Here is a 27,967-nt window from a genome sequence, read left to right as displayed (position 1 = left end):
ACTGTATCCTCACGCATCCCTTGTAGACTGTGAGACCTCGCGGGCAGGATCCTCGCTCCTTCTGTACCAATCATGGTTATTCATGGAATAAATGGCGCTATAATAATAATAAATAATAATTGTAAAGGCCACTTCCAGGTCTCACATAGAGAATCCAGCAAGTCAGAATAGAAGTCATGTGAGTGAAAAGAACAACTGAGCAAGAGGTAGATGACACGGAGACCCCTGAATCTGCAGCACATATAGAGAGGAGACCCTTATATGCAGGGTTGGACATATCATTGATGCAACCTGTGCAACCACACAGGGGCCCACGGGGTAAGGGGGCCACTTCTACCTCCAAAGTAGATGGAATTGTCCCATGGACTGTTCTTGCACAGGGATTGTCTTCTGTTTGTGTCCGCCATTGCTTATATGGTACCGTCATCAATAAGTCAATATGGAGAGTTTCTACAAAGAGTGTCTTTTTCTCTGGAGGTCTCGGCATGTCAGTACATTACTTGAACAGCCAATATATTTGGCTAGACAGTATGTAATGCCATAAGGCTACTAGCCGCTAGGTTTCCCCACATATTACTGCTGATGACTAGAGGACCCAACCAATGGTATAATATCATTTCCAGTAATCTAAAACTAATTAAGGTGCTTTCATATTGTGTTTGCCCACCCGTTCAGTGCCCCCCATCGGGACTTGAGTCTGAACACCCACCCCCGCAAAACAGGATTCGGACATATGTGTCATACACTATAATGGTGCCGACAGAGTGAACTTGTGCTCTGCCGTGCATTATTTTCTAGCGTATACACCTACTGGAGGCAGACACTCAGATGTAGTAGGCCATGTCGGAGTGTCCGCCTCCAGTAGGTGTACATGCCCGAATATGATGCACGGCAGAGAGCACGTTCACTCTGTCGGCACCATTATAGTCTATGGCCCGTCGGCGCATATGTCCGAATCCTGTGTTGTGCGGATGTAAGCCCCAACGGGGCCACTGAACGGGTGCCAAAACGCAATGTGAAAGCACCCTAAGGAATCACATTATTTACCCACACAATGAATGCTGTAATAAAATGTTACAATTAGTTTTCTTTACACCTCGTCTCCAAAAAACAACCTGAAATAAATAAACGATCAGTCAAAATCTTACGACTAAGGCTGCGTGCCCACTATGCGTTTTTCAAGCGTTTTTGCCGCGGAATTTCCGCAGAGAGAACGCTTAAAAACCGCTTGGTAATACGTGCCCCATTGTCCCCAATGATAATCCGCATGTGCTGTGCACATGCTGCGGAAATTTCCGCTGCGGATTATCATTGCGGAAAAATACGCAGCATGTCCATTAATTTTGCGGACACGCAGCATAAAGAAGGTTTAATCGTAATCACAGACGGGGATTCTTTACTGTAAGAGCAGTGAGACTATGGAATTCTCTGCCGCATGATGTTGTAATGAGTGATTCACTATTAAAATTTAAGAAGGGCATGGATGCCTTTCTTGAAAAGTATAATATTACAGGTTATATATACTAGATTCCATGATAGGGCGTTGATCCAGGGATCTAGTCTGATTGTCGTATGGAGTCGGGAAAGAATATTTTTCCCCAATGTGGAGCTTCGTGTTTGCCACATGGTTTTTTTTTTGCCTTCCTCTGGATCAACATGTTAAGCTATGGGTTGAACTAGATGGACTTAGTCTTCCTTCAACCTTAAAAACTATGTTACTATGTAATTGCCGCCATTGACTTGCATTGAATCGCATAATATCCGTATGAGCACATGTGCACAAGCGGATATTAAGCGATTCTATGTGCAGATAGTACCCGGGTTTGGAGAAGAAGAGACTCTCCTCCAAACCCGGGTACCATAGAACCTGTAAAAAAAAGAATTTAAAATAAAAAATAAAGATTATACTCACCTTCTGATGGCCCCCGGCCTCCTAAGCGATGCGTCACATGACTCAATGACGTCATCGCAGGTCCTTCACACCACCGCGACCGATACAACGCATCGCTATGGAGACCGGGGGCCATAGGAAGGTGAGTATAATCTTTATTTTTTACCATTCTTATTCTTTTTTTTTTTAACTATTAACTTGGTCACACTATATAAATCCATGCCGGTTGCATGGATTTATATAGTGTGAAGAAGTTGTCAAGCACTTTCCAAGTGATGCTAAAATCGGTTGGAAAAGCGCTTGATAACCCGCATGCAGAAATGCATGTGAAGAACACTTCACAAACGCTTCTGCCTGGCGGGAAAAACGCATGTAAAATCCGCATGCGTTTATCCTGCCAGGGAGAAGCGGAAAAAATATGCAGCATTTCTGCATCATGGGCACTTAGCCTAAAGCAATTTAGTTCATCCCCCCTCCTCAAAAAAAAAAAAAAAAAGTTCACACACCATGGTAAATTTTGTTTGTCCTGCCAAAAACAAGCCCTTATAAGTTTACTTGGACAAAGCAGTAAGGAGCCTAAAAATGTCCTTGTGGCTAATAGGAAAATTACAAGAATATGTATATTTTCTTTTTAATTAAAAGATCATATGACAAAAAAAAACATGGCAAAATGTTTATAAAAATACATGTAACACAAAAATCTGATTTAAACAATAGATTATTTTCTGATGGTAGTTTCCCTTTGAAAGGGCAGTCCTCATAAGACAATCACCTTTTCTTTTTTTTTCCTTTTTCTTTTTTTTATAGAAGTGTTCCCCCTCAAAAAAATAATCACAGCATGTGTGCTGTTTGGACCCCCAGTCATCATGTGTAATATGTGGGGGATACTGGCAGCAGATGTTCAGTGTCTTTGGATGTAGAAACATCTTCTAATTCTTGTGGAGAACAATCTAAGGGGCCATTTAACGCTGACACGTTTGCTTTGAGTACATGATAATTTTTTGGGTAAAAGCATGAGACCGTATAAGGCTATGTGCCCACGATGCAGAAATGAAGCGGAAAATTTTCGCTTCATTTTTGCATGTCCTTGCCAGTAAAAACGCGTGCGGAATTTAACACGCGTTTTTGAAGTGTTTTGTACATGCGGATTTGCCATGCATTTTTCTAATGCATTGAGTAGGCAATTCCGCATGCGTAAACGCACAAATAATGGACATGCTGTGGATTTTTCCGCACATAAAATCCGCTGCGGAAAATTCCGCAGCATGGGCACAGAACATGCGGATTGTTATTGGGGACCATGGGGCATGTATTACCAAGCGTTTTTCAAGCGTTTCCGCAGCAGAAATTCCTCAGCAAAAACGCTTGAAAAACGCATAGTGGGCTGACAGCCTAATACAGAGACAAAATGTTTAGAGCACAATGAGGCACATTTGAGAACAAAGGGAAAGTCCCTTGTCCGCTCGCCATTGTGCTCATCCCATACAACAGCACAGATTTCCATTGTTTGTGCTGTCTGACCGCCATCAGCTGCCTTTGTCTTTGTGTTTGTAATGATGAGATACAGCTGTACAATTTATGTCATTACACCGAGGGGATCATGTAAGGACGGGCCTACTGTCCAATGCACGAGCTGCGGGCCACACATCTGCTCTTCATTTTTGGACTCTTTATGAAGTCTGTTTTTTGGCTGGTGGCTAAAGAAATGAATACTAATTTGCTCCTTTTACAAACCAACTCTGCTTAGTCTTTTATTATTTTGTATATGAATCCCTAAGATGCTGCTTTACAGACTATTAAAATATTGTGACACATCTGCCATAAGGCTTTATGACGTCAAGTTGAACTATTGTAATAAAGAACACAAATGTTTTACATCTGTTTTGTCCTAGTATTATATTCAGGAGGGTCTGTCCGCTCTTCTGACAACTGTCAATACTTGAATTCTTAATGAAGTAATAAGTCTCAGTCGTCTTTTCATAGAGGAATGGCACAATTTAGAAACTGTTATTCCTACTACAAAAGTATGAGATAATTGACAACTGGATGTTACCAAACTTGTCAAAGGGGCATGTCCTTACAGAATGTGACACTGATTGGACACCACTGTAGTGACACCCCTTCTGACACCTTATAACACCCGAGGGTTAATTTCTCCACACATTTTCAAGTTCAAAGAAAAGATGATCAAAAACTGTTATATTATCAGTAGAATTTAGAGCTAAAGGTCCTCTTTAACCTGTGGTCCTAGGGACTGAAAATGGCAACTGATATGAGTGGTGATTTTGAACATTTATAGGGGTTGTTACTTCACCCCTCAGTGAAGCAGGGGTTCTATACAAACAGGAGAGCGCCCAGACTGAGGTTTGGGAATTGAGTTAGTCCCAGATTGGGGTAGATGGGGCAGTTTTTTCATATTGCCCCTATTGATACATTTTCTTGCGCTCCCATAAAATGGTTGCCGTGTTGATCATTCAGACAGCTTTTATAGGAGCATGTTTTCATCCCTCCTAATTGATATATAGATATAATATAAATATACAATGGATAAATATATCTAAATACAAACATATATATATATTCTAAGTTCTTAATTATGTATGCATGGCCAAACACTGTTAGAGATATACAATATCAAAGTGAATGATCAACACAGAAATCTAGAATCAAATCAATATTTGGTGTGACCGCCCTTTGCCTTCCACACTGCATTAATTCTTCTAGCTACACTTCCACACGGTTTTTGAAAGAACTCGGCGGAGAGGTTGTTCCAAATATCTTGGAGAACAATGATTATTCATATCTGGATTTAATAAAGAAAAAAAATCTGGTCCTTGGAAGGGGTTCTCCTGTATTAAGCTACAGGTCTACAGCTGGAATGTAGCCTGGAGTATGCATATCATATACTTGCAGTTACATGACCACCATACCTGGTGCAGGAGGATCCTCATAGAGTGCAATGCCTTGTGATGGAAGGATTCACAAGTCTCCAGTCACATAGGGTGACTGCCAATTTGTAGATTAAAGGGAATCTGTCAGCAGTTTTTTTTATGCTACCTCACATGAGAGCAGCATGATGTAGGTAAAGAGACCCTGAATCCAACAATTTATCATTTAACTTACTGGGTGCAGTAGTTTTGACACAATCAGAGTTCTTAGATTTAGCAATGCAGGAGAGCTGAGAAGGATGACCCGGCCACACCAGGCTGTGTATGTACATAGTCTATAGACAGTGAGCTGCTTATGACAAGAGGGGGCGGAGTCAGACTAGCATGCACGCGCTGCTGCAATCGGGGCAATGATAATCACCAGGTGAGAAAACCTTCATTGTACGTAAACCACACACAGCCTGACATGTGACATCATTGAAATCTGTGTTTTAACCCCTAGCAAAAACCTGCTGACAAATTCCCTTTAAGACCAGACAACCACTTTAAAATTGGGTAAATGCAAACTTGATGTTCAACAACATTTAAGTACACTTTCCCACCCACTTGTTTTCCCTCTTTCTCCTTCCTTCTCTGGCTCTATGAAATCAGAGCTGTCAATCAAAGAAGCTGGTGGGGTGGAGATAGAGGAAAAACCAGCTGGTAGGAAGGTGCACGTAAATGCACCGAGCGCCTGTACTTGGTTTGAACAATCATTCTGTGCTGACAGAATCGCTTTAAAGTGACTCTGTCAGCACAGAATGTTCAAACCAAGTACAGACGCTCAGTTCTCCACGATGGGGCCAAACATTTAAATACATGACCACCTGCTTGTTTTCCATCTCCTCCCTTGTTTAGCTTTCTGAAACCAGAGCTGTCAATCAAAGAAGAGGGGGAGGAGATAAAGGGAAAACAAGCATGTGGGAAGGTGTATATAAATAATTGCTCCGGCCATGATGCAACGAGCAGCGGGATTTAATTTGAACAGTCATTCTGTGCTGACAGAGTCTCTGCATGTTAAAGGGATTGTCCACTACTTGGACAATTCATTCTCAAATGCTGTAGACCCAGGTTTAAAATAAATATACAGCTGCTGACCTCCAGCATCTGTTCTCCAGGCGCACGCAGGATATTATTATGCCACATGAGTGCTGCAGTCAATCATTGGCCGATAATGGTCTGCAGTGTTCAACACATGTCCCTACCAAGAAAGACCTCATACCAACTGTCAAGCATGGTGGTGGTGGGGTGATAATTTGGGTTAGTTTTGCAGACACATACTGACGAGACACGTTTGACTTTTCTCAATAGAAGTGAATTGAGACAAGGCTGACGCGTCTAGTTGGCATGTGACCAGAAGTATGCACGTCCCATACCACCTGCACAAGGCATACAGAAAACCATTACTTTTAAGCCATTGCTGCTAAGGGTATGTGCACAAGATGTCTTTCAGGCAGATTCCACCTGAAAAAGTTCTGCAAACCTGCCACTAAAAATGAACATAGTGCACAGCATTGTAAAACTGACATTGCTGTGCATATGTTCACTCTTTTGTTACTATTAACTGCTTCAGGGTTTGGAAACTGTAAAGCAGTTAAAAGAATTATGGTCAATCTTCAGGAGACTTCTGATAGGAGGCCATTCTCTAGTTGTACGTTACATTATAGAAAAAAGACTCTAGCGCCATAGCCTCCGCAAAACAATGGCAAAACCGTCAGTGAAGCCACTTCAGGAAAAAGACTGCCGCCACTTTCCAGAAGTCATTTGAGCCAGGAAAATCTCAGCGGGTCCGACGCCTTCTCAAGACTATGTGCCCATATCCTCACAGCGGACATACCACTGATGCAACCTGTGCAGCCGCTCAGGGGCCCAAGAGAGAACGATGCCCACTTCCATCTCCAAAGCAACAAGCAGCTTCTGTCACAGACACATAAAGGGGCCCATGTACTGTTCTTGCATCGGGGCCCTCTTCAGTCTGTGTCTGCCACTGCATACCCTAAACGTGCTTCTGTAAACTATTGGGGTGCATATAATTGTTCACACACTGCTTCTGCTTTTTAGCCTTGTTTTTTGTTAAATAATGACATGGTGTAATTTCTCATGTGGTGGTGGTGTTCTAGGGTTGTAGCTCACTCATTTTAGGATTCTTTTATTTGTAATATATTTAAAAAAAATTATTTTTATAGCACCAACATATTCCGCAGCACTTTACAATCCAGAGCGGACTTGTATAGACAGTCTCAGACATAAGAGTAACACATACTAAGGCTATGTGCCCATGATGCAGAAATGCTGCATATTTTTTCCGCTTCTCCCTGGCATGCGGTTTTTACATGCGTTTTTCCCGCCAGGTAGAAGCGTTTGTGAAGTGTTCTTCACATGCATTTCCGCATGAGGGTTATCAAGCGCTTTTCCAAGCGATTTTAGCATCACTTGGAAAAGTGCTTGACAACTTGTTCACACTATATAAATCCATGCAACCGGCATGCATTTATAGTAGTGTGACCCAAGTTAGTAAAAAAAAGAATAAGAATGGTAAAAAATAAAGTTTATACTTACCTTCCGGTGTCCTCCCGGTGTTATCTCTGCCGCGTCCAGTCTCTTGCAATGCTCGCACTGTTGTGAAGGACCTGCGGTGACGTCATTGAGTCATGTGATGGGTCACATGACTCAATGACGTCATGGCAGGTCCTTCACAACAGCGCGAGCATTGCAAGAGACTGGACGCGGCAGAGATAACACCGGGAGGACACCGGAAGGTAAGTATAAACTTTATTTTTTATTTTAAATTCTTTTTTTTTACAGTTTCTATGGTACCCAGGTCTGGATGAGAGTCTCCTCTCCTCCAGACCTGGCTACCATCCGCACATAGAAATGCATATAATCCGTGTGTACAAATGTACTGACACGGATTATACGCGTCTCAATGCAAGTCAATGGCGGCGATTACGCTGCGTGTCCGCAAAATTAATGGACATGCTGCGGATTCTTGAGTGCAGCATAAATGCTGCGGAAAAATCCGCAGCATGGGCATTGACAGTGCGGCTTGTCATTGAGGACCATGGGGGGCAGATTACCAAGCGTTTTTGAAGCGTTTACGCTGCGGAAATTCCGCAGCATAAATGCTTGAAAAACGCATAGTGGGCACACAGCCTTAGAGGAGAGAGGTTCCTGCTCATAAGCTTACAATCTACGAGGAAATCAGGGGGCGACAAAAGGTAAATGGTAAAAAGTTCTTGAATTGTATGCTGCAGCCATCAGTATAATAAATAGGGTGTTCACACAATGCTGTATGAACCGGTCACCAGCCAGTATGTGTATAAGTGCAGATACAGAGGGCTATTAAGTGCATAGAGGGTGTGTAAACAGATGACACGAGGGACCAGGTTCGGAGGAAATTTTGGAAGCACAAAAAGGGAAAAGTTACATTAGTGAGGTGAGGCGATAGGCCAGTCTAAAGAGATGCTTTTTTTTAAGGCATTCGGGGTAGAAGTGATGCAGCACGAGAGAAGTCTGAGACTGGAATGGGAGGTTCAGTTTATTCAGGATGTTAGTCTGTCATAAGCAAAACGGAAGGACCAGATGTTGTTTTTTATTATTATTATTATTAATAATAATAATAATAATAATAATATCTCCTGATGTAAAACCATAGGATTCAAAGAGGTTGTACTGTTTTTCCCAGTATCCTGCACTTTGAGCCAATTCAATTTTGTTACACTGGTGCCATCTACTGGTGATTTTATAATTTACATGTCATTTGTATTTTTTGAGTAAAGCATAATAAGAAGCCGCTGGAGTTCTGCTCTGTGAAACATGCAGTTTATTTTGCTGCTGGTGGCGGCATTTACTCAATGCTTAGATTTTCATACACTACAATACATTCTCATTGCTGTGTTCACCCTCAAGGACTTTGAATTGTACCATGAAGTGAAAATGAATGTCATGAACTTGTTGGAAGATGTTTTACGTGACCCTGACCTCCTACCCCAGGAAAGGAAAGCAGCAAGCAACATTTTAAGGTAAGACATTAAGGCTGCTGATACCATGGATGAAGTGAGAAGTGGTTTACTGCCTAAAGAAAAACAATATTTGTACTGATTATTAAGTTTTAGAAAAGTAAGACCACAGAGCTCTATACGACTACGTTTTCATTATTATAAGTATATTAAAAAACCTGTATTTAGTTTAACAAATGATCACCAGCAGTATAGTGGTATCCGGGGACCACATAAGAGAATACACATGGGATGTATCTAAAAATATATCAAATTACATGATATAGGTATATACTGTACATATAGATGAAAATAATTCTAAATAACAAAGTGCTAGTGCCATGTTCATTCATAAGTGGGAAACTATTTCATCGTATGTAGAACTTGTCCAAAATATCTGTTTTAAATGCAACCATATACATCTATCAAATATCACTACATGTAGGTGTATCTGTCTTAATATTAGTACAACCAAGAACATTTAATTCTAAGGCTGACAGGACCATATGTAATCAAAAGCAGTTTCTACTCATGTTGTATCCGAGTGGCACTCTGACCACTACCCCAGACATGCGTTTCGCATGTACAAATTCCTCAGGGGGGCGCGTCCCTGAGGAAGCTGTACATTGTTTGTTTCCTACTTCTGAAGGATTAACAGCATGCTAGCACTTTATTTTTTAGAAGTATTTTCATGCATATGTATATATACATAAGTTTATATGTGATATATCATGTAATTACTTTTAGATATTTTTATACATCCCAGCCCATGTGTATTCTAATATGTGGTCTTCCGATATCACTATATTGCCGGTGATCATCTGTTCAACTATAATCATGGTTTTATTATACAAATTATTTTTCTATAGCTCTGTGGACTCCTATTTCTCCTTTTTATGACACTTACTTGGATTTCCAATGTTATGATTCAACTTATTCGATATGCAGTTCTGGAATTATATAGGAATGATTATAAAGAAACAATGGAGATGATTAACAAATCGCAGCAGTAATATTTAAGCCCATTCTTATATTGTGAAGCCTAAAATGGTTTTGTCTTATGCAGAGATTTGGCTTTTGTCTGAGGGATTTGGGTAATTGACTTCCAGTTACATCGTAATGTCTGCAGTTTTGTATTTTGCCAGATCATGTTTTAAATATCTGTCATTTCTGATAACTTTTTTTGCATGATCTTTGCTCCAGTCAGATTGGACATTGCAGAGCCCCATTCTCAGGATCGTTAGGGGTCCCAGCAGTCAGGTCCCCAGGGATCAGTAAGTTATCCCTTATTCAATGGATAGAGGATGATTTACAATCTTGGGACATCCCCTTTAAGTGATGGCATATATTTTCTTAAAGTGGTTCTTTTAAATATTATTGACATATAGAGTTTAGCAAAATGATTCGCTGGACCTTGATCCAGTGGCCACATCAGATCCCCGTGGTCGCTGGACCTGAGCCTTGCAAACGTCCTCTGACCTGCAGCATCCCCGATGCCTCTTCTGATTAGTAGGCCACCATGATGGCTTTATGTTGCAATGACATCAACCAAGAAGTAGAAAAGGTGGATATAGAAGAGGCACCATGATGCTGGAGCTAATGGGACGCCTTTGCTCTGAACCAGAGATCTGTAGATCTTTATGTTGAACTGTGACACATATATGTAGCATTTACCAATGATGGGTGATAGGACTTCCTCCAATCTGCCTTACACCCCTTGCTGCTAGTTCCTGAGCCATGTGTCTGAAATTGCACCTCAGTCTCATTGATATGTTTTTAAATGGAGTCTGTCAGCAGAAAATGACTAGTACAGGCGCTCGGTGCACTCTTGGTGTGGCCAAACAGTTCAGTGCATCTTCCAACTTACTTGTTTTCCATTTTTTTTCCACCCTCCTATATTTCTTGTAAAGCCAGAGCTGTCAATCAAGGGAGAGGAGATCACTGAATGGTTTGGCCACACCCAGGGTGCACAACGCCCCTGTGATTTGTTTGAACAGTCATTTTTGTATTGACATACTTCTTTTAATGCTTTTAATAACCACAGCATGCCCTGCTAGAAACACTGCTGACATTTTTTCTACATTGCCATATCATCTTCCTGAAGTTGTCAGGAACATTTCTGCAGTGTAATGGCTTCATACTACACTATGTGAATATACCTGTATAGCACATAAGGTGCATCCTGCTGCTTACGGCTGTGACTGCCTGTCGTCTGCATTTTATATGATTAGTAAAGGCATGTTGTGCTGGTAAATCCTGTGTTATTTCTTCCCTCTGAGACCACCGCTGTTACTAATTACCCTATTTCTTGTCACCAGTGCTGTTTCTCAGGAAGAACAAGATGACTGCCACTTGACCATGGAGGACATCATTGCCATGGTGAGCCTAGTTATGTTTTCAATATTTAGTTTCAGTACTGGATCAGCCATACCAGTTTTTTTTTCTATCATGTTGATTTAATTACGTACAAAGTACCCGAAGATAGTGTTCCCCAACGCCAGTCCTCAAGGCCCACCACTAACAGATCATGTTTTCAGTATTTCATTGCACAGGTGCTATTTCCATCCAAGGAAATTCAGAAGACCTGATCTGTTGGTGGTTGGCCGTGAGGGCTGGCAGTGGCAGAACGCTGCACTTTTTATAGCAGGTGCCTATATAGAAGCTGCAATTCACATCACAGCCACTGGATGGCCACACATAGACACACAGCATAAACATCTCGTGACAGTATCACAGAATCATCTATTTTTTAAAATGGTCATTTTGGGGTATGTTGAGTAAAGGTAAGGAAGGATACAACTATAAAGCAGCGTTTTTGTGATGCAAATATTTTGTCGCCTGCACTGAACATAGATATAAGTGCACATTTTAGACAATACATGTTAGCGGCCTGTTAAGGGGGCACTATTATGAGGGTAACTGTGGGGCTGTAGAAGTTCCATTTTGAGAAACCTAAATAAGCAACTGAAGTATAATAGTTACCCTATATGGCTAGTGCCCACCACGACTACATTTCTCTTTTTGGTGTTTTTTCAACCCCTGTGTTATGCTCTGCACTTTGTCTCTGCACTATGCATAACATCTAGTTATTTAGGTTACATGGACATGTAGGACAACCTCGCTGAAAAGTCTGTAGTTGTGGGGTAAATAAAATTGGGGACACACACACAGACTCGGGATAATTTTATTGGCCACAGGGGCTAATGTTCTAATTCTGTGATGACTAATTATGATAAAGAGGTATCACCTCCATGGAATATGTTGGTGTTTTAAATAAAATTTGTAAACCATTGCATGATTTATTATTTTAATTGGGCAGTGATGTGGGCGATACGATCATACCTTTTCTATGACCTGTGCATTTTGCTATTGTGTGTACTGCTGCTGTTGCTAATTGTGCAGAATGTTAATGAACTCCTGCGTCTTTTTCGGTGCAGTCAGAAGGGACGCCAACAGAATATTTGGATACATTGTCAGCCATGGAACTAGCAGAGCAAATCACTCTTTTGGACCACATAGTGTTTAGGAGCATACCATATCAGTAAGACACTATACTGGATTATACCCTGAACTTTTACCATGTTGTATTCTGTTTGCAAACTGGCTCATTTTTCTTGCTTCCAGGGAATTCCTTGGCCAGGGGTGGATGAAAACAGATAAAAGCGGGAGGACACCTTTTATAATGAAAACTAGCCAACACTTCAATGATGTGAGTATGCAGTCAGACTTTGTTACAAATGAACATTGACATAGGATTATGAATAATGTACCTAAAAATGAGATTCTTTGACATGGGTCTTGAATCGCGTTGGCACTGCTCATCTCATATAGTATGTCCTTGCAGAGAGGCACCAGAGTATAAGACACTTCCTTGCTACCAAAGGTTCTCCCTCGTGCTTGATTGCAGCTAGAGCTGCGATCTTGTTCTTATTTTAAAGCCAAGACTTTTAGCCTTAATCCGACCCAGGCTAGGATGCGGCTCTCATTTCAGAGTGTGTGAATATTAGAGGAGGAACACAAGGGAACATGTTGGCAATCTGCAGGGAGAGGAGGAGGATCTGTGACTCTCCTCTTGTTCCTGTTCAACGGTAGATGACCCATGGTGAGGGGTAACATATAAACTTTTTTTCAAATTATCACTCCCCTTTAACCAGTGGTGTAACTAGAGTCCTATGGCCCTGGTGACATATTTAGACCTGGGCCCCCACCACCAGCATGTTGGCTGAATATACTGGCTCTATAGCGTTCAAGATCCTATAAAGACATATGTGTTTGCTCCCACTGTTAAAAACAAAAAACTACAGCTAGAATATGTAGAAAACATGGCAATAAGATAGTTTTTTAAGTAATACTCATAAATAGTAGTCATCCAGTTACAAAATAAGACATCAGCATATTACTACTGAACAAGTCTGCTATACCAAACTTAATATACCAATAAACCACATAAAGGGGATAAATACCACCACACAATTACAATATATTATCACCACATAGTATCTGAATATAACCACCATCCTGTTAGTGAACAAAATCCCCTATGCCAAGACCAATATACCAATAATACCACATACAATACAAGGGATTAATACGCCACACCATGAATGGAGCAAACTTTACCCCAACATGGTAATCACCACATTGATCATCATCAAAAACCACAGTACTAAAACTAATATTACCACTAGTGACATTATACACAGAAGCTCTGTAGATAGTATATAATGTATACAGTGCAAGTATACCCAGTAACGCATCCAAATGAAGTCATTCATCTTCGCTTTTCTTCTTCATTTGGTGAAGACTATGACTTTTTCTAGCAAGGACTCGTCTCTATAGAAAGTACCACACACACACATCTATGGCTGATCACTTTTACAGCACCCTCCGCGCTTTTCCCCCCACTTCTACACAGCGCCAGATGAAGAAGAAAAGTGCAATAGTGTGGCGCTGGTGCCCTGCAAAGTAGCTGTACCTCCCGTTCACACCCCCCCCCCCATAGTAAGAGTTCACAAAAAGAAAATATATTACAGTATTTTTGTTTCCCATTGTGAGCCGTTCATAGTAGAAATGCCCCCTTCTGTAGCCCTCATACAGTTTTATGATTGTCTAATTTTTTGGCCCCCATGCAATACTAAAACTCCTCTTTATAACAGTGGCAACAATACAGTAGTAACGTACACCATTTCTTCTCCCATATAGTAATAACGTTCACCTTCTATGCCTTGATATAGTTGGAACAGCCCATATTGTTGCTCCATAAATTAATAGGAATAATGCATGGGCCACAATGGGGAATATTATTGATGTCCCCCATTGTGGAGTAATAGTATCCTACATTCTGGCCCCTATACAGTAATAATGTTCCCCAAGTGGCCCTATATGATTGCTGTGTGTGCCCCACTTGCTACCATAAATGTAATAATGTATGTTCCTCATTCTTCCTCCATGCAGTAATTATCTCACCTATCTTATAATAATGTTCTCCATGCTGCCCCATTCTTCAGTAATGGCTCCCATGCTGTAAAAGTGTCCCCCATCCTGTCCCCATTCTTTAATGTCTCCCAACCTGGCCTCTTTGTTTAATAATGTCCCCTATCCTGCCCCCTTTCATTAATAATGTATCCCATCCTATAATAATAATGTCCCCCATCCTGGCCCCTTTCATTAATAATGTATCCCATCATATAATATTAATGTCCCACATCCTGTCCACTTTTTTAATGAAAATGACCAGTAAGGAGGACATTATCTCCATCTTGGCCCCCTTCCTGTAATAATGTCTATTATCCTTTAATAATGTCCCCTGTCCTGGCCTCTTTGTTTAATGTCCCTCATTCTGGACTCTTTATTAAACAAATGGGCCAGAATGGGGGGACTTAATTAAACTATGTCCCCTGTCCTGACCCCTTCCTTTAAAATATCTCCCCTCCGGCCTATTGCTCTTTTCCAACAAATTAGAAAAAAAAATTTTATCTCTCACCTCTCAGCGCATGGCATACCGACATCAGCCGCCGGCTTCCGATTGGCTGGTGGCGTATATGATGATTGCGATGCTGAGGGCTGGTGGCGGTCTTTACACCTCTGCCCTTTAACACTCAAAGAACACATCTAACACATATTGGGGAAGGGTCTTTTTCCAGTAATGAAGTGAGGAGATGGAGTTATTATTAAAATGTTGTTTTTGACGGTGATCACTGTTCGATGCAAATATATGTCTATAATATTGATAGCATGGTTGAGGTTTACAGGATATAATCTAGCACATTTGTGGATGACTGACATATCGAATGGCCTTTTTCATTGTTTATGAGAGCAGAATTTTGTGCATACATCATTCCCTGTATGTGAGTTTTTGGCACAAAAAGTGCGCTTGTCACAAAGTTACATGATGGTGGACAAGTCGGCCAACAGTACTTTCAGAGAATGTTATTCATTTGTTTGTCTGCTTTCAGGAAATATAAAGTTTAGGTTTGTAATATGTTTTTTTTTTTATTGTTGCTTTTTAAAAATTTCCATTTGAAAGATTTTCAGATATCTGTTCTCCATTGTTGACGATTTTACAAAGATACGTAGACATGCGCCTAAGCAGTACATAGGAGCACTTTTAGTTTTAAGTGATATGGTATGCCTAAAATTCTGCTTTGGTCACATATCTAGGTAGCTATAGATATTTTATGCATTTTTCATTAAAAAAATTACATGCAGATGCAAAATTGCATGAAGGTGCCGTTGTGCAGCTGAGTGTCAGGTGTCTGCTTTCAAAAAATCTACAACTATTATAGTATGATTTTTTTTTTACATTTTGTAATATAGGTTTTATTTATTTCAGAAGTGTGACATTTGTTCTAGCTGCCAAAGGTGCAAAATATCCAAATTTCCCTTGCAGTGAATGGTGAAAAGACAAATCAGAGCATTCCCTACTGACTATTAGATTGCATACATGGAAATCTGCCAATAATGTGAAGACTCACGGTAATAGCGCAGTCAGACCGCCGTATAACATGGATGACTATTGTATAGCAATGCCCGGACTGGCCGATCGGGTAAGAAGAGCCGCCGGCCAGTCCAAGCATTGCGATGTAATCGTCGGCAATGTTGTATGGCCGTCTGACAGCGCCCTTGCACCATTATCATCATTGTGCTACTAGTTGGAATATTAGGGTTTGATGATTATTATTTTGCATCCTACTTTAAGAAATATTTTTTACTTCCAAAAAGTATAAAACTTTACATACAGAGTCCTGCACTTAGCTGAGAATTAGACACAATTCTTGCAATTTAATTCAAGTGCCTACAAATTATTACTTTTTCTGTCTTTCTCCTCTAGATGAGTAACCTTGTTGCCTCAGAAATCATGAGTCACGCCGATATCGCCTCTAGAGCTAGCTCCATTGAGAAGTGGGTGGTGGTGGCCGATATTTGCCGCTGCATGCACAACTACAATGGGGTGCTGGAGATCACCTCCGCCTTGAACAGAAGTGCAATCTACAGACTCAAGAAAACCTGGGCCAAAGTTTCTAAACAGGTAAGAAACCATGAACAAAACATTAACATGTAGGATCTGCACCAGGTACAAGCTGCATTGGGTCATTAGTAAATCTAAAGTTGGGGATTCCATTTCAGGATATTGGTTTGGTGACCAGTTTCAAATAACCATTTTTTCAGGACCACTGGATTATTCATTAAGTATATGTAGATGTTGTCAGACAATTTTTCCATAGTACGTAAGTGGCAAATGGCATTATGCAGGTAGCAATAATGGGCAAGGACAAAATTAGGCATTCCTTTTTAAAGATTCCCTACATTGTATAGAAATTGTATAATGCATGTATTCCATACGCAGCGGGTGTTACACAGCCGGCATCTGCCTCTAGTTCCGAAGCTAGCTCCAATTGCGGCTATTTAACTACAGTACTTTGTTAATGTTTGCAGCAGCATGGGTCACCATCTTGGTGATCCTGTGGCTGGGCTTTATTGGAGACCATCATTTTCAGTTTATGCTGCAAAAGAATGTGTAGTACAGCAGTGTATAGAATAAGTCATTAAACAATCTTACACAGGTTCAAGTTCCCAGACGGGATAAAAAATAAAAAAAAGTTTGAAAAAAAAATATATAACATTTAAAATAAAGTGCACATAAAAGTTTGAATCACCCCATTCTCCTAGTTAAAAAAAAAAAAAAAATTAAGACATTTTAAATGAACCCTTTAGGCAAATGTTATAAAAAAAAAAAAAATTGAAACCCCACGATTGCTATTTTTCAGGTCACCGCATTGACCCCAAAAAATGCAATAAAAAGCCATCAAAATATCCTATGTGCTTACAATGGTATCAATAAAAAAGATCATCTCGCTACTTAAAAAAACAAGTCCGTGTGAAAGTCCATCAACAGAAAAAAAAAAAAAATACACATCTCTGGAAATGGCAATACAAACCATTTCCACTTTTTTTTGCCAAAATATGAAAAATAGTTTATAAAAAAAACTAATTTTGGTATCGTCATAATTGTATTGATATGAAGAATCACTTACCAGATTATTTATACCCACCAGCAACACCGTAACCCTAAAAACAATAGCAGGATTGTTTTTTTGTTTTATTTCACCCCAATTGGATTATTTTCCCATTTTATGGTAATCTGAATGGTGTCATTCAAAACTACAATTTTATAACTTGTCCCTCAAAAACACAAGACCTCACTGAATGGCCAGCACCGGATCCACAAAGGTGACAGCAGATGAGTATGGGAGTTTATTTCAGTTGATCCAAGACCCTAAGCAACATTGTATTTACCTAGGAAAACTGTTTTAAGGCAAAATATACACATACTGTATGTATGTATGTATGTATGTTTATATATATGTATGTATGTATATGTGTGTATATAAATTTATATGTATATTTTGCATCATTATATGGTTTCCATGCTAAACTTTATTTTATTTTTTCTTCTCTATATAGACTAAAGCACTTATGGACAAACTTCAGAGGACCGTCTCATCAGAAGGGAGATTCAAAAATCTTCGAGAGACTCTTAAAAAGTATGTTTGACTTAAGGGCTAATAACGACCTGACTGTTATATCTAAATGGAGTTATTTTGTATATAGCATGTCATACTTTTTGACAGCTTCTTTTAGGGTAGGGTTTGATACGGATATGGGTCATTCTACAGTACCAGCTTTGTGGATGAAATTTTACAATCAGAGAAAATCTGCTCTGTAAATTGTGAACTGCTGCAGATGACTATTTATGCTGTTGATATTCACTGATTGCAATGCAAAGGGTAAAATCTGCAGTGAAGATCCAGCATATCCACGTCGGGGTCCATTTCAAATTCAATGCAATTTTGGTGCAGAACCTTCTGCTAGATTTGCTGTGGAAATTCCCTATCCAATAAGTCCCTGAATATACCTACCCTACAGCAATGTAACAGTACAGCAGTTTGGGGCTGTGAGCGCCCTCACCTGGAGTGAGTCTGCAGGTTATGCCTTTCTAGTGAGAAGGTTGTGACTTTGCGCCTTATTTCTCCCAGTTGCTACTGTTTGTTTTCAGTTCTGATCATAGTTTCGATCTTGTCACACTTTTTTCACCATGTGATATAGATGCAACTGCAGTGCCGAAGTTTATTTGCAATTACTACAAAAATACAAAGAAGGCACAATGAAACAAGCCGTAGAAATAACAGAAGTACCTGACACAATTTTCAGTTTCTTCTGCTTCTTAGAGGGTAGAGAATCAATGGATACACAATCAGTTTAGATCTGATCCACAACCATGCATTAAGCAACATTAAGCAAGCTGTGAATACTTGGGCGTGAAATCCGCAAAAAAAAGTTGTAGCCTAGTGGTCACAAGAAGGCACAAACAGAGAGGGGCAAATGTGACTCCAAATTCCATTATTGGGGAACAGTATTTCAGTGCAGCATTTGTGCATTACGGTGCAATAGTAGCTTTCAGCCTCACTCCGGCCATGCGGTCAGTAGTCCTCCTGCTCTCACTGTTCAGAGCAGGGCTGCATCAGTGACTTCTTCAGGCCTGGCTTTAGGAGTACAATGTCAGGCTGCTGACCTGTGCTCACCGCTGCTGTCCGGAGCTTCTGTCACTGCTTGCTGAACACTGCGGAGCAGTGACAGGGATATTGTAGCTCAGAGCACAGATCTGGGCTACAATAAAATGTCTCCCCAGTTCTCCCCAAGTCAAGTCATTCACAGTATAGGAGATGCAGTTGGACACTGACCCCAATCTCATATGGCCTGGGGCTGCGTGTTTGTGGTGTGTAAGTGTTGTGCTCAGACACACAACAGAAAATAAATAAAAATGGCAGCCTCCAGCGGCTGCAGAAATAGTAAGATAAATAAATTCTTTTAAAACATGACATTTCATTTTGTTTAAAAAAAATATTATTATATAATCAATAATTATTCATGCAAAAATAAAAATCTCGGCACATTGCCTTTAATTAAATAAAAAACTACTATAGTTTTATTTTGTCTGCAGTTCCTATGTGTTATTGTAACAAACTACAAACTCCAGTGTAGCCTGATCCTACAGTCGTATTTGCCGTACACCACCACCTTTTCTTTCTAACCTACCTATGGTTAACCTGCTGGGAGCAAATGTAAGAGCTTTAACAGTATCAAAACTAAAGAAAAAACGTGTATTTAAAAGGGATATGCTGTATATTGATGGGCATCACCTTTAATCTATGTGTAACTCGCTAATTCTTTTGCAGTTGTGATAAGCCTCTAACAGTTTGTCTCCTATCCGGTGTGTATTTTTTCAGCTGTAATCCGCCCTCTGTACCCTACCTGGGGATGTACCTAACTGACCTAGCATTCATTGAAGAAGGCACACCAAACTTCACTGAGGAAGGCCTTGTAAATTTTTCCAAAATGCGAATGGTCAGTATAATTACAAAATGTCATTAAAAAAATTGTATTGATCATTAACACAATGTATTTTTATAATGCATTTTCAACACTTAATAACTCACTTATCAATGAATGTCATAAAAATGCTGGTAAGTGAGGCTACAAAACCAAGTGGAGTCACATTACCACTTCTTTGTCGTCAGACAACATAGACCTAAAATGTCATCAAAGCGATGAATGATCAGGACTTTACTAGAGTTATAAACTCTCAATCATAAACCGTGAAGATGGTGCAGTGCTTAGATCCATGCTCAAGAGGAATCCATTTAATCTCACCAAAATCCTTCATATAGACAGGGATCTATTGCGAAGGGGGGTAGGAGCTACAAACAACATTCGGGAGCAGGACCACGCGTCCCTAGTCTGCCCTGTTTTCTTTATTTATCCCTGTTCACTACAACACATTTAGCGTCTCCCACTCCCACACTACCTCCTCATCCCACCCCCTCTCTGCTGGAATCCCTCAAGGCTCTTTCCTAGGACCCCTACTCTTCTCCATCTATACCCTTGGCCTGGGACAGCTCATAGTGCCATGGCTTCCAGTATCACCTATATGCTGAGGGCACTCAGATCTCCCTCTCTGGTCCAAACGTCACTTCTCTGCTGTCCAGAATCCCAGCATGTCTATCAGCCATATCCTCCACCTTCTCCTCGCTTCTTCAAGCTCAATCTGGACAAATCTGCACTCATCATCTTTCCTCCATCTCACGTATCTTCCCTACCTGACCTATCTATCACAATAAATGACATCACGCTTTCCCTTGTAATGGAAATCCACTGCCTTGGAGTAACCTTGACTGTGCCCTGTCTTTCAAACCACACATCCAAGCTCTTTCCACCTCCTGTCGCTTCCAGCTCAAAAATATTTCCAGAATCCATCCTTTCCTCAACCCTCAATCTACGGAAATGCTTGTGCATGCCCTCATCATCTCCCACCTCGACTACTGCTACATACACTCTCGCACCTCTCCAGTCCGTCTTTAACTCTGCTGCCTGAATAATCCATCTCTCACCTCGCTACTCCTCCGCATTTACCTTTTGCAAATCCCCTCATTGGCTCCCAATTCCCCAGCATATCCAGTTCAAACTACTAACACTGACCTACAAAGCCATCAATAACCTTTCTCCTCTGCACATCTCCAAACTAATCTCCTGATATATTCCCTTGCATAATCTCCGGTCCTCCCAAGACCTCCTTCTCTCCTCCACACTTATTCATTCCTCACCCAATCGCCTCCAAGACTTCTCCCGAATATCCCCCATCCTATAGAATTCTGTGCGTCAACACGTCCAATTATCCGCCACAGTCAGATCCTTCAGACGGAACCTGAAAACATAGCTCTTCAAGAAAGCTTACAGCCTGCCATGACCACGCTGCCTCCTCACCAACACCGGAGCTGCTGCAACCCCCCAACCTACTGTCTCCTTCCCCATCATCCTGTAGAATGTAAGCCCGCAAGGGCGGGGTCCTCTTCCCCCTGTACCAGTCTATCATTGTTAGTCATTTACTGTAAGTGATATCTGTATTTGGTATGTAACCCCTCCTTATGTACATGGAATCAATGGCGCTATATAAATAATAATAACTGATTCCTCTTCAGCATGGATGTAAACATTGCACCATCTTCACCTTTTATGACTGAGAGTTTCTGACCGTCTTACTCCATCAGTCTTGATCTATGGCTGTGATGATTTTTAGGTCTATGTTGTCTGACGCAAATCGATGGTAATGTGATTCCATTTGGTTCTGTTGCTTTGTTTACTAGTATTTTTATGATGTATTCATTGATGAGTGTTTTTTTACATTAATAATGAATTTTAAACCATCTGTTTTTCCACAAAGAACATTTATCGCCTATCCACAGCAGAAAGGTCTGATCACTCAGACCCCCATTGCTAGGATTGCCACCTATCAGTAGAACGGGGATCCCATATTCCTCCGCGCTGCTCGGTCGCAGAGAGGAAGAGTTTTAATGGACTGATGGAAATAGCTTAAGTGCTGTAGTTGGCTGTGTCCATCATACCCATAGACTTTGGATAGAGCAACACTCTGCGTTCTCGATAACAGTGGGGGAAGGGTGGCTAGGACCAAGTTTTTGTATTGAATGATGGAGGTTCCAGCAATCAAATATTTGTTACCTATTTTGTGGAAAAGTGATAAAGGGCATCTGTGTTAATTGTTTTCAAGTGAATCTATCACCAGGTTTTTGCCACCTAATTTGAGAGCAGCTAAGTAGTGGCAGAGACCCTGATTCCAGCAATGTCACTTACTGGGCTACTCAGTAGGAGATTATTACTGGAGGATTAGTAAACCTATTGCCAGGTAGTCCTCCATATTCGTGAGCTCTGTCTAACCCAGCTCCTATCACTGATTGGCAGCTTTCTGTGTAGACTGCATAGGCAAAAAGCTGCAGCAGCCAGTAAGTGACACCTTGCTGGAATAAGGATCTCTGTCCCTAAATACTGTATGCTACTCTCAGATGGGGTAGCAAAAACCTGGTGGCAAATTGATGTATGCAGATACAAAAAAAATATTTAAATGTGTTTAGCTCATGAATTCTCATTATAATATCTCTTATACCATGTACAAGCAATGTAGCTAACTGTAGCCCCCCCAACCTGTTACCCAGGTCTTGATGACTTTATTCACCCTGTACTCATAACATGTTTTTGCAGAAATCTTAAGAATATTGCATATGAGATGAGAAGCATAAAATCCTGGACTATGAGACTGAGGCCGGATAATACTAAACAAATTTTAGAACAGAACAGAGAAATGTAGAAATGTAAAGCAGAGAGGAGAAACCTTAACCTTCTATATCTATATAATAATTTCCCAATTTCACTGGTGTTTTAATTTTATCACCTTTTTGAATGATTTGAAAAGAATGTGGAAGTAAAGGTCTTACAAACGGTAACATTTTTCATTTTTGCTTTCTTCTACAGATATCCCATATTATTCGAGAAATTCGCCAGTTCCAGCAGACCCCATACCGGATAGAGCACCAGCCAAAGGTAACGATCTCCTGCTAAACACTGCACACTGATGATATTCAAGAAGCTGAAAAACCCAAATACCTAGAAAAACATTCTATACATATAATTTATGGGCAGACCAGGCTTACATGATTGGCTAAGGTCAATTTGAACAAAGTTTTTTTTTGTTTTGACACGTCCTTTTAAATTGTCTAAATTAAAAAAAAATACTAGAATAACAGTAATCTTTTTTATTTCTATAGTGTCAACATATTCCTCAGCACTTTACAATTCAATAGTTTTTTTGTCTGCAGTTCTTATGTGTTATTGTAACAAATGACAAACTCTAGTGCAGCCTGATCCTGATCCTGATCCTACAGTCGTATTTGTCTTCCACCTCCCAAAGATTTGTTAGTAAAATGTAGAAAGTTAATGGAGGCACACAGGGTTTTCATCCAAAACGGTATAGTTGCAGATTTATTTTTTCAGGAACAATCAGAGATTGATGTGAAGGTCGATATATCACAGTGGTGAGAATTCCTCTTTAATCCACCCATATGATATCTCAGAAACCAATGGTATAGAAAAAAAGAACAATATAAGGGCGTAATAGAAGACAGGAGAAAATATGTTCAAATGACGATGGCGCTAGTAGTAAATTGTTGTGGGCTCACCTCCGATGGTTGCAGTCTTGGTGAGAATGGACTGCTGCAGCTGGTGGTGACCATGCTATGGGATAAATCTGAAAAAAATGTAAGAATGGAGTGCTCTGTCATGTATAGTAAGTAATCGGTCTATGGTAAGCTAGGAGTCCTTTTAATTGAAACAGAAAACATACCAACTGCAGAGATTTCCTAACTTAACACAGACCTATTACCATAAGGCTATGTTCACACATCATTGTTTTTTCAGCGTTTTTTGCTTCAGATTTTTATACAAATTTTCAGCTGCCTTTTGCAGTACCAGCAAAGTCAGCAAGAAACCAGAATTCTCTGTTCACACATCATGTTTTTTTTTGTTCCGTATTTTGTGCCTTGCATGTTTTTTTTGGAAAATGGAGCACGTCCCTTCTTTCAGCGTTTTTTCACCCATAGGAAGTAATGGGTGGTGAAAAAAAATGCTGAAAAAAAGCACCAAAACTGCAAGAAAAATACTGAACAAAATGTCCCTGAAGATAAAGTTTTGCTGCAGATTTGTGACGCAAAAAAAAACATGATGTGTGAATATAACCTAAGACAGCACGCTCAAATCCTACCTTTTTAATATTCATCTCTAGAGCCAAGACTAACTTCAAGACTTTTCATATTAAACACTTACATAACAATTATACTCACCTCCGGTGCTGGCGCCATTCCAGCGGTGTCGACACTGGCTCTCCCAGGGATTGTTTGACATTATGTCATGTGATCCCTATGGCCTCTTTACTCTCCCCTCATAGATAAAGATATCAGGAGTAAGTGAGAGAGCAGCCGTAGCTCTCACTTATTCCGTATATCAGTTTACTTCCGTAGGAGAGTAAAGCCAGCGCTGATTAGCTGCAGTGATGGCATAACGTAATGTCACGTGATCCCCGGGAAACCCAGTGCCGGCACTACTGGAATGGCGCCGGCACCAGAGATTGACTATAAGTGTTATTATTTTACTGGGGGTTGGGGGAATATAGGGATTCAGAAGGAGGGGGGGGATTGTTTGAGTAATGGACAACCCCATTAATTCGAAGATCACTAAAACATTCTATTGTCTGTCTATAAGAGGGTTGTCCCATCTGCCACATATGACATTTGCTATAAATATTTGATAGATGTAGGTCTCACCTTTTTGAGTATTGGGCCCCATCGTGCAGCATGGACTGGAGAGGTGGCCATGCATATGTGGCTCTCTACAATCACCTGTATGGGAGTTCCAAAAATTACAAAAGACGCTTGGCAATTTTCAGAATTCCCATACAAATAAATGGAGAGAATTGCACATGCGCTGTAATCTCTGTTCTGGCAGATTAATTAGCTGACATGTTGCCTTTTAAAGGTTAATAAGGGCGTAAACAGCCCCCTAAATGCATAGAACCAGAACTCCATTCTCCTTAGTGCAGTTATGCCAGGTAGCTGGTACAGTTGCATTACTAAATATTCAACCATAATCTTAAATTGTGTCATATAGTATGAACCCACCTTTCTTTGTTTTGTGATTTAAGGTTACTCAGTTCCTCTTGGATAAGTCATGGATCTTGGATGAAGATACTCTGTATGAACTATCCTTAACGATTGAACCAAGGCTCCCAGCATGAAGAGCTTTCTTGTGTGTCTCGAGGCAACACAACGCTTTCACTTCACAAACCGAATTATGCATGCCATGCCTAGCAGGGAGCAGACCAACAACACCCTTTCGGTGGAAGTAGACGGTGCCGCAGGTGCTTCATAGCAAGTATAAGGGGACAGAACTAAAACACGAGTGACGTCTGGGGGCATTGTGCGGGGCAGATATTAATACTACAGGAGGTGGTCATTAGGGAAGGGAACAAAAGTGAAAAGCAATGCTGACCTCAGCGCCACGGCTTGAATAACTGCAAGGCACTAAGTGCTTGAGACTGAAGAGAGCCCTCTGTAATGTGCAAATATCACTGTGCACGGAGTACTGTGTCATCAGAGCGCCCCCTAGGGGGACACTTGTGACTAATCAAGTGAGACTGTCTTTATTGTAGTATATCGCAGTATAATGCGCAAATAACAAAGGTAAATCTTTGCATGGAGTATTCTATCATCATAACGAAGAGTGAATGAGAAAGTGGAGCTTTAGTCGCCGCATTCACAAGCACGTCATTTATAACTCGCATCTCCAAGAAAGCTGAAAACCAACATATTTCCGCCATCTTCAAGCTTTTGACCTTGTGATATGAGCAGCAGACTTTGTGTGTTTTATTCCTTATTTTATACTGAATATCTCAAACGAAATGCGATCCATATCATTAATTTTGTAATGTCTCTACTACTGATACTGTGAGTATTGGAGGTGACTGCACTGCCTGGCAAACCTAGATATTTAACTGTGTGTTTAGTCCTTTACTCCTTATTTTGATGACTATTCTATAGTTCTTTCCTTAGAGGATATCAAATGTGGTTTGCAGGGGGTTTTTAGGTTCTTTTTTTTTTTTTGCAGCTGCTGTTTTTGTTTAATTATTTTTTGTCAAACTTCATTTATATCCTTTTTTTGCTTGCTCAAAGAATGTATAGCTAAAAACATTTGTACAGCTCTAATAGATTGGTGCCCATTATTTTTCTTAATTGTTGTGGAGTGAACCCCAACATCTAAACACAAGAAGGACTTTAGATAATGAATTATGAATGGGAAATGTGTAAATATGCTTGCCGTGTCGTCTGTTGGGGAGATGGACGCAGTGTAACACATTGCGTATGTGATCACGTCTTGTATATTACAGTTTGGAGACCCCACCGCCACAGGAACAACCCTTGTTTCCCATTAATAAATTTACCTATGATATGAATGCTAACAGATTATTTCTTTTATTAAACTTAGAACATGGAGTGCATACACCTTGGATAGATTAAGGACAGTCATATTGGCTCTGGGATCCAGATCACATCCTTTACTGCTTTCAAAATGTCATTGGACAGCACTAGCTGTCATATGTGAGCTGCATTTAGGCCTGTGTTAAAGGGCTGTTCTAATATTCTATCTTCAGGAGCCCGCTGCTCCCCAGCTCCTTACTGCTTTGTCAGGGGGTGATGCGCTCCTGAAGATTTGACATTTTTGGACAAATGGCTTGGTCATGTCGCTGGATGGAGCTGTGTGCTCTTCAGGCTGCTAGCAGATGTAGCTTTACATCTAGCACAGGACGGGAGAAGCACAGGGGCACTGAAGCTGGTTGGACAAAGCAATCTGGTCTGCTTTAGAACGTAGTGAGCTCTCTGTAAAGGATAAAGCCTGCAAGTGATTCATACTGCACAAACCATGTGCAGCATGAATTGCAGCCTGTAGGATTGCAGCCAGGTATATTATTCTCTCATAAATTCCTGTGTTTCAGAGGAAATACACTTTGAAGATCCTGGCTGGTTCTTCCCAGCGCTGCTGCAGCTGATTGACAGGTCTCTCCATTGTTTGTACGTAAGGAGAGACTTTGCAATGATCTGCAACAACGCTGTGAAGAGCCATACTCGTCTAGTCTTTGGCTATGTGATAGACAAGTATCTCCCTATGTATATGTAAGAGAGAGACCCATCAATCAGATGCGGAAGCATAGACATGCTAGAGAGTGACCTATCAATCAACTGCAGAAGCATAGGCATGCTAGAGAGTGACCTATCAATCAACTGCAGAAGCATAGGCATGCTAGAGAGTGACCTATCAATCAGATGCAGAAGCATAGGCATGCAAGAGAGACCTATCAATCAGATGCAGAAGCATAGGCATGCAAGAGAGACCTATCAATCAGATGCAGAAGCGTAGGCATGCAAGAGAGACCTATCAATCAGATGCAGAAGCATAGGCATGCAAGAGAGACCTATCAATCAGATGCAGAAGCATAGGCATGCAAGAGAGACCAAGCAATCAGATGCAGAAGCATAGGCATGCAAGAGAGACCTATCAATCAGATGCAGAAGCGTAGGCATGCTAGAGAGACCAAGCAATCAGATGCAGAAGCATAGGCATGCAAGAGACCTATCAATCAGATGCAGAAGCGTAGGCATGCAAGAGAGACCTATCAATCAGATGCAGAAGCGTAGGCATGCAAGAGAGACCTATCAATCAGATGCAGAAGCATAGGCATGCAAGAGAGACCTATCAATCAGATGCAGAAGCGTAGGCATGCAAGAGAGACCTATCAATCAGATGCAGAAGCGTAGGCATGCAAGAGACCTATCAATCAGATGCAGAAGCGTAGGCATGCAAGAGAGACCTATCAATCAGATGCAGAAGCGTAGGCATGCAAGAGAGACCTATCAATCAGATGCAGAAGCATAGGCATGCAAGAGAGACCTATCAATCAGATACAGAAGCGTAGGCATGCAAGAGAGACCTATCAATCAGATGCAGAAGCATAGGCATGCAAGAGAGACCCATCAATCAGATGCAGAAGCGTAGGCATGCAAGAGAGACCTATCAATCAGATGCAGAAGCATAGGCATGCAAGAGAGACCTATCAATCAGATGCAGAAGCGTAGGCATGCAAGAGAGACCTATCAATCAGATGCAGAAGCATAGGCATGCAAGAGAGACCTATCAAT

The 27,967-nt window shown here is 40.8% G+C and overlaps 1 protein-coding gene across 2 annotated transcripts in view; it reads left to right on the top strand.

Annotated features, from left to right (window-relative positions):
- Positions 1-26,209, top strand: part of RASGRF2 (Ras protein specific guanine nucleotide releasing factor 2) — a 395,854-nt gene extending 369,645 nt beyond the window's left edge. Inside the window, exons 20-28 of one of the 2 annotated variants that reach the window (XM_073679232.1) lie at positions 8,728-8,840; positions 11,135-11,195; positions 12,254-12,357; positions 12,441-12,525; positions 16,147-16,344; positions 17,781-17,860; positions 19,604-19,721; positions 22,698-22,766; positions 24,919-26,209. In XM_073679232.1, coding sequence (XP_073535333.1) covers positions 8,728-8,840; positions 11,135-11,195; positions 12,254-12,357; positions 12,441-12,525; positions 16,147-16,344; positions 17,781-17,860; positions 19,604-19,721; positions 22,698-22,766; positions 24,919-25,011 — 921 coding nt within the window. In that variant the 3' untranslated portion in view covers positions 25,012-26,209. The remainder of the gene's footprint in view (positions 1-8,727; positions 8,841-11,134; positions 11,196-12,253; positions 12,358-12,440; positions 12,526-16,146; positions 16,345-17,780; positions 17,861-19,603; positions 19,722-22,697; positions 22,767-24,918) is intronic. The other variant, XM_073679221.1, reaches the window with a different exon arrangement.
- Positions 26,210-27,967: the final 1,758 nt, after the last annotated feature.

The sequence above is a fragment of the Phyllobates terribilis genome, unplaced genomic scaffold, assembly GCF_046119375.1.
Source record: "Phyllobates terribilis strain yellow unplaced genomic scaffold, ASM4611937v1 Scaffold_1__5_contigs__length_1240528914, whole genome shotgun sequence".
Lineage (NCBI taxonomy): Eukaryota > Metazoa > Chordata > Amphibia > Anura > Dendrobatidae > Phyllobates > Phyllobates terribilis.
The sequence above is the reverse complement of the archived record's forward strand: the minus strand, read 5'-3'. Positions and strand labels throughout refer to the sequence as shown.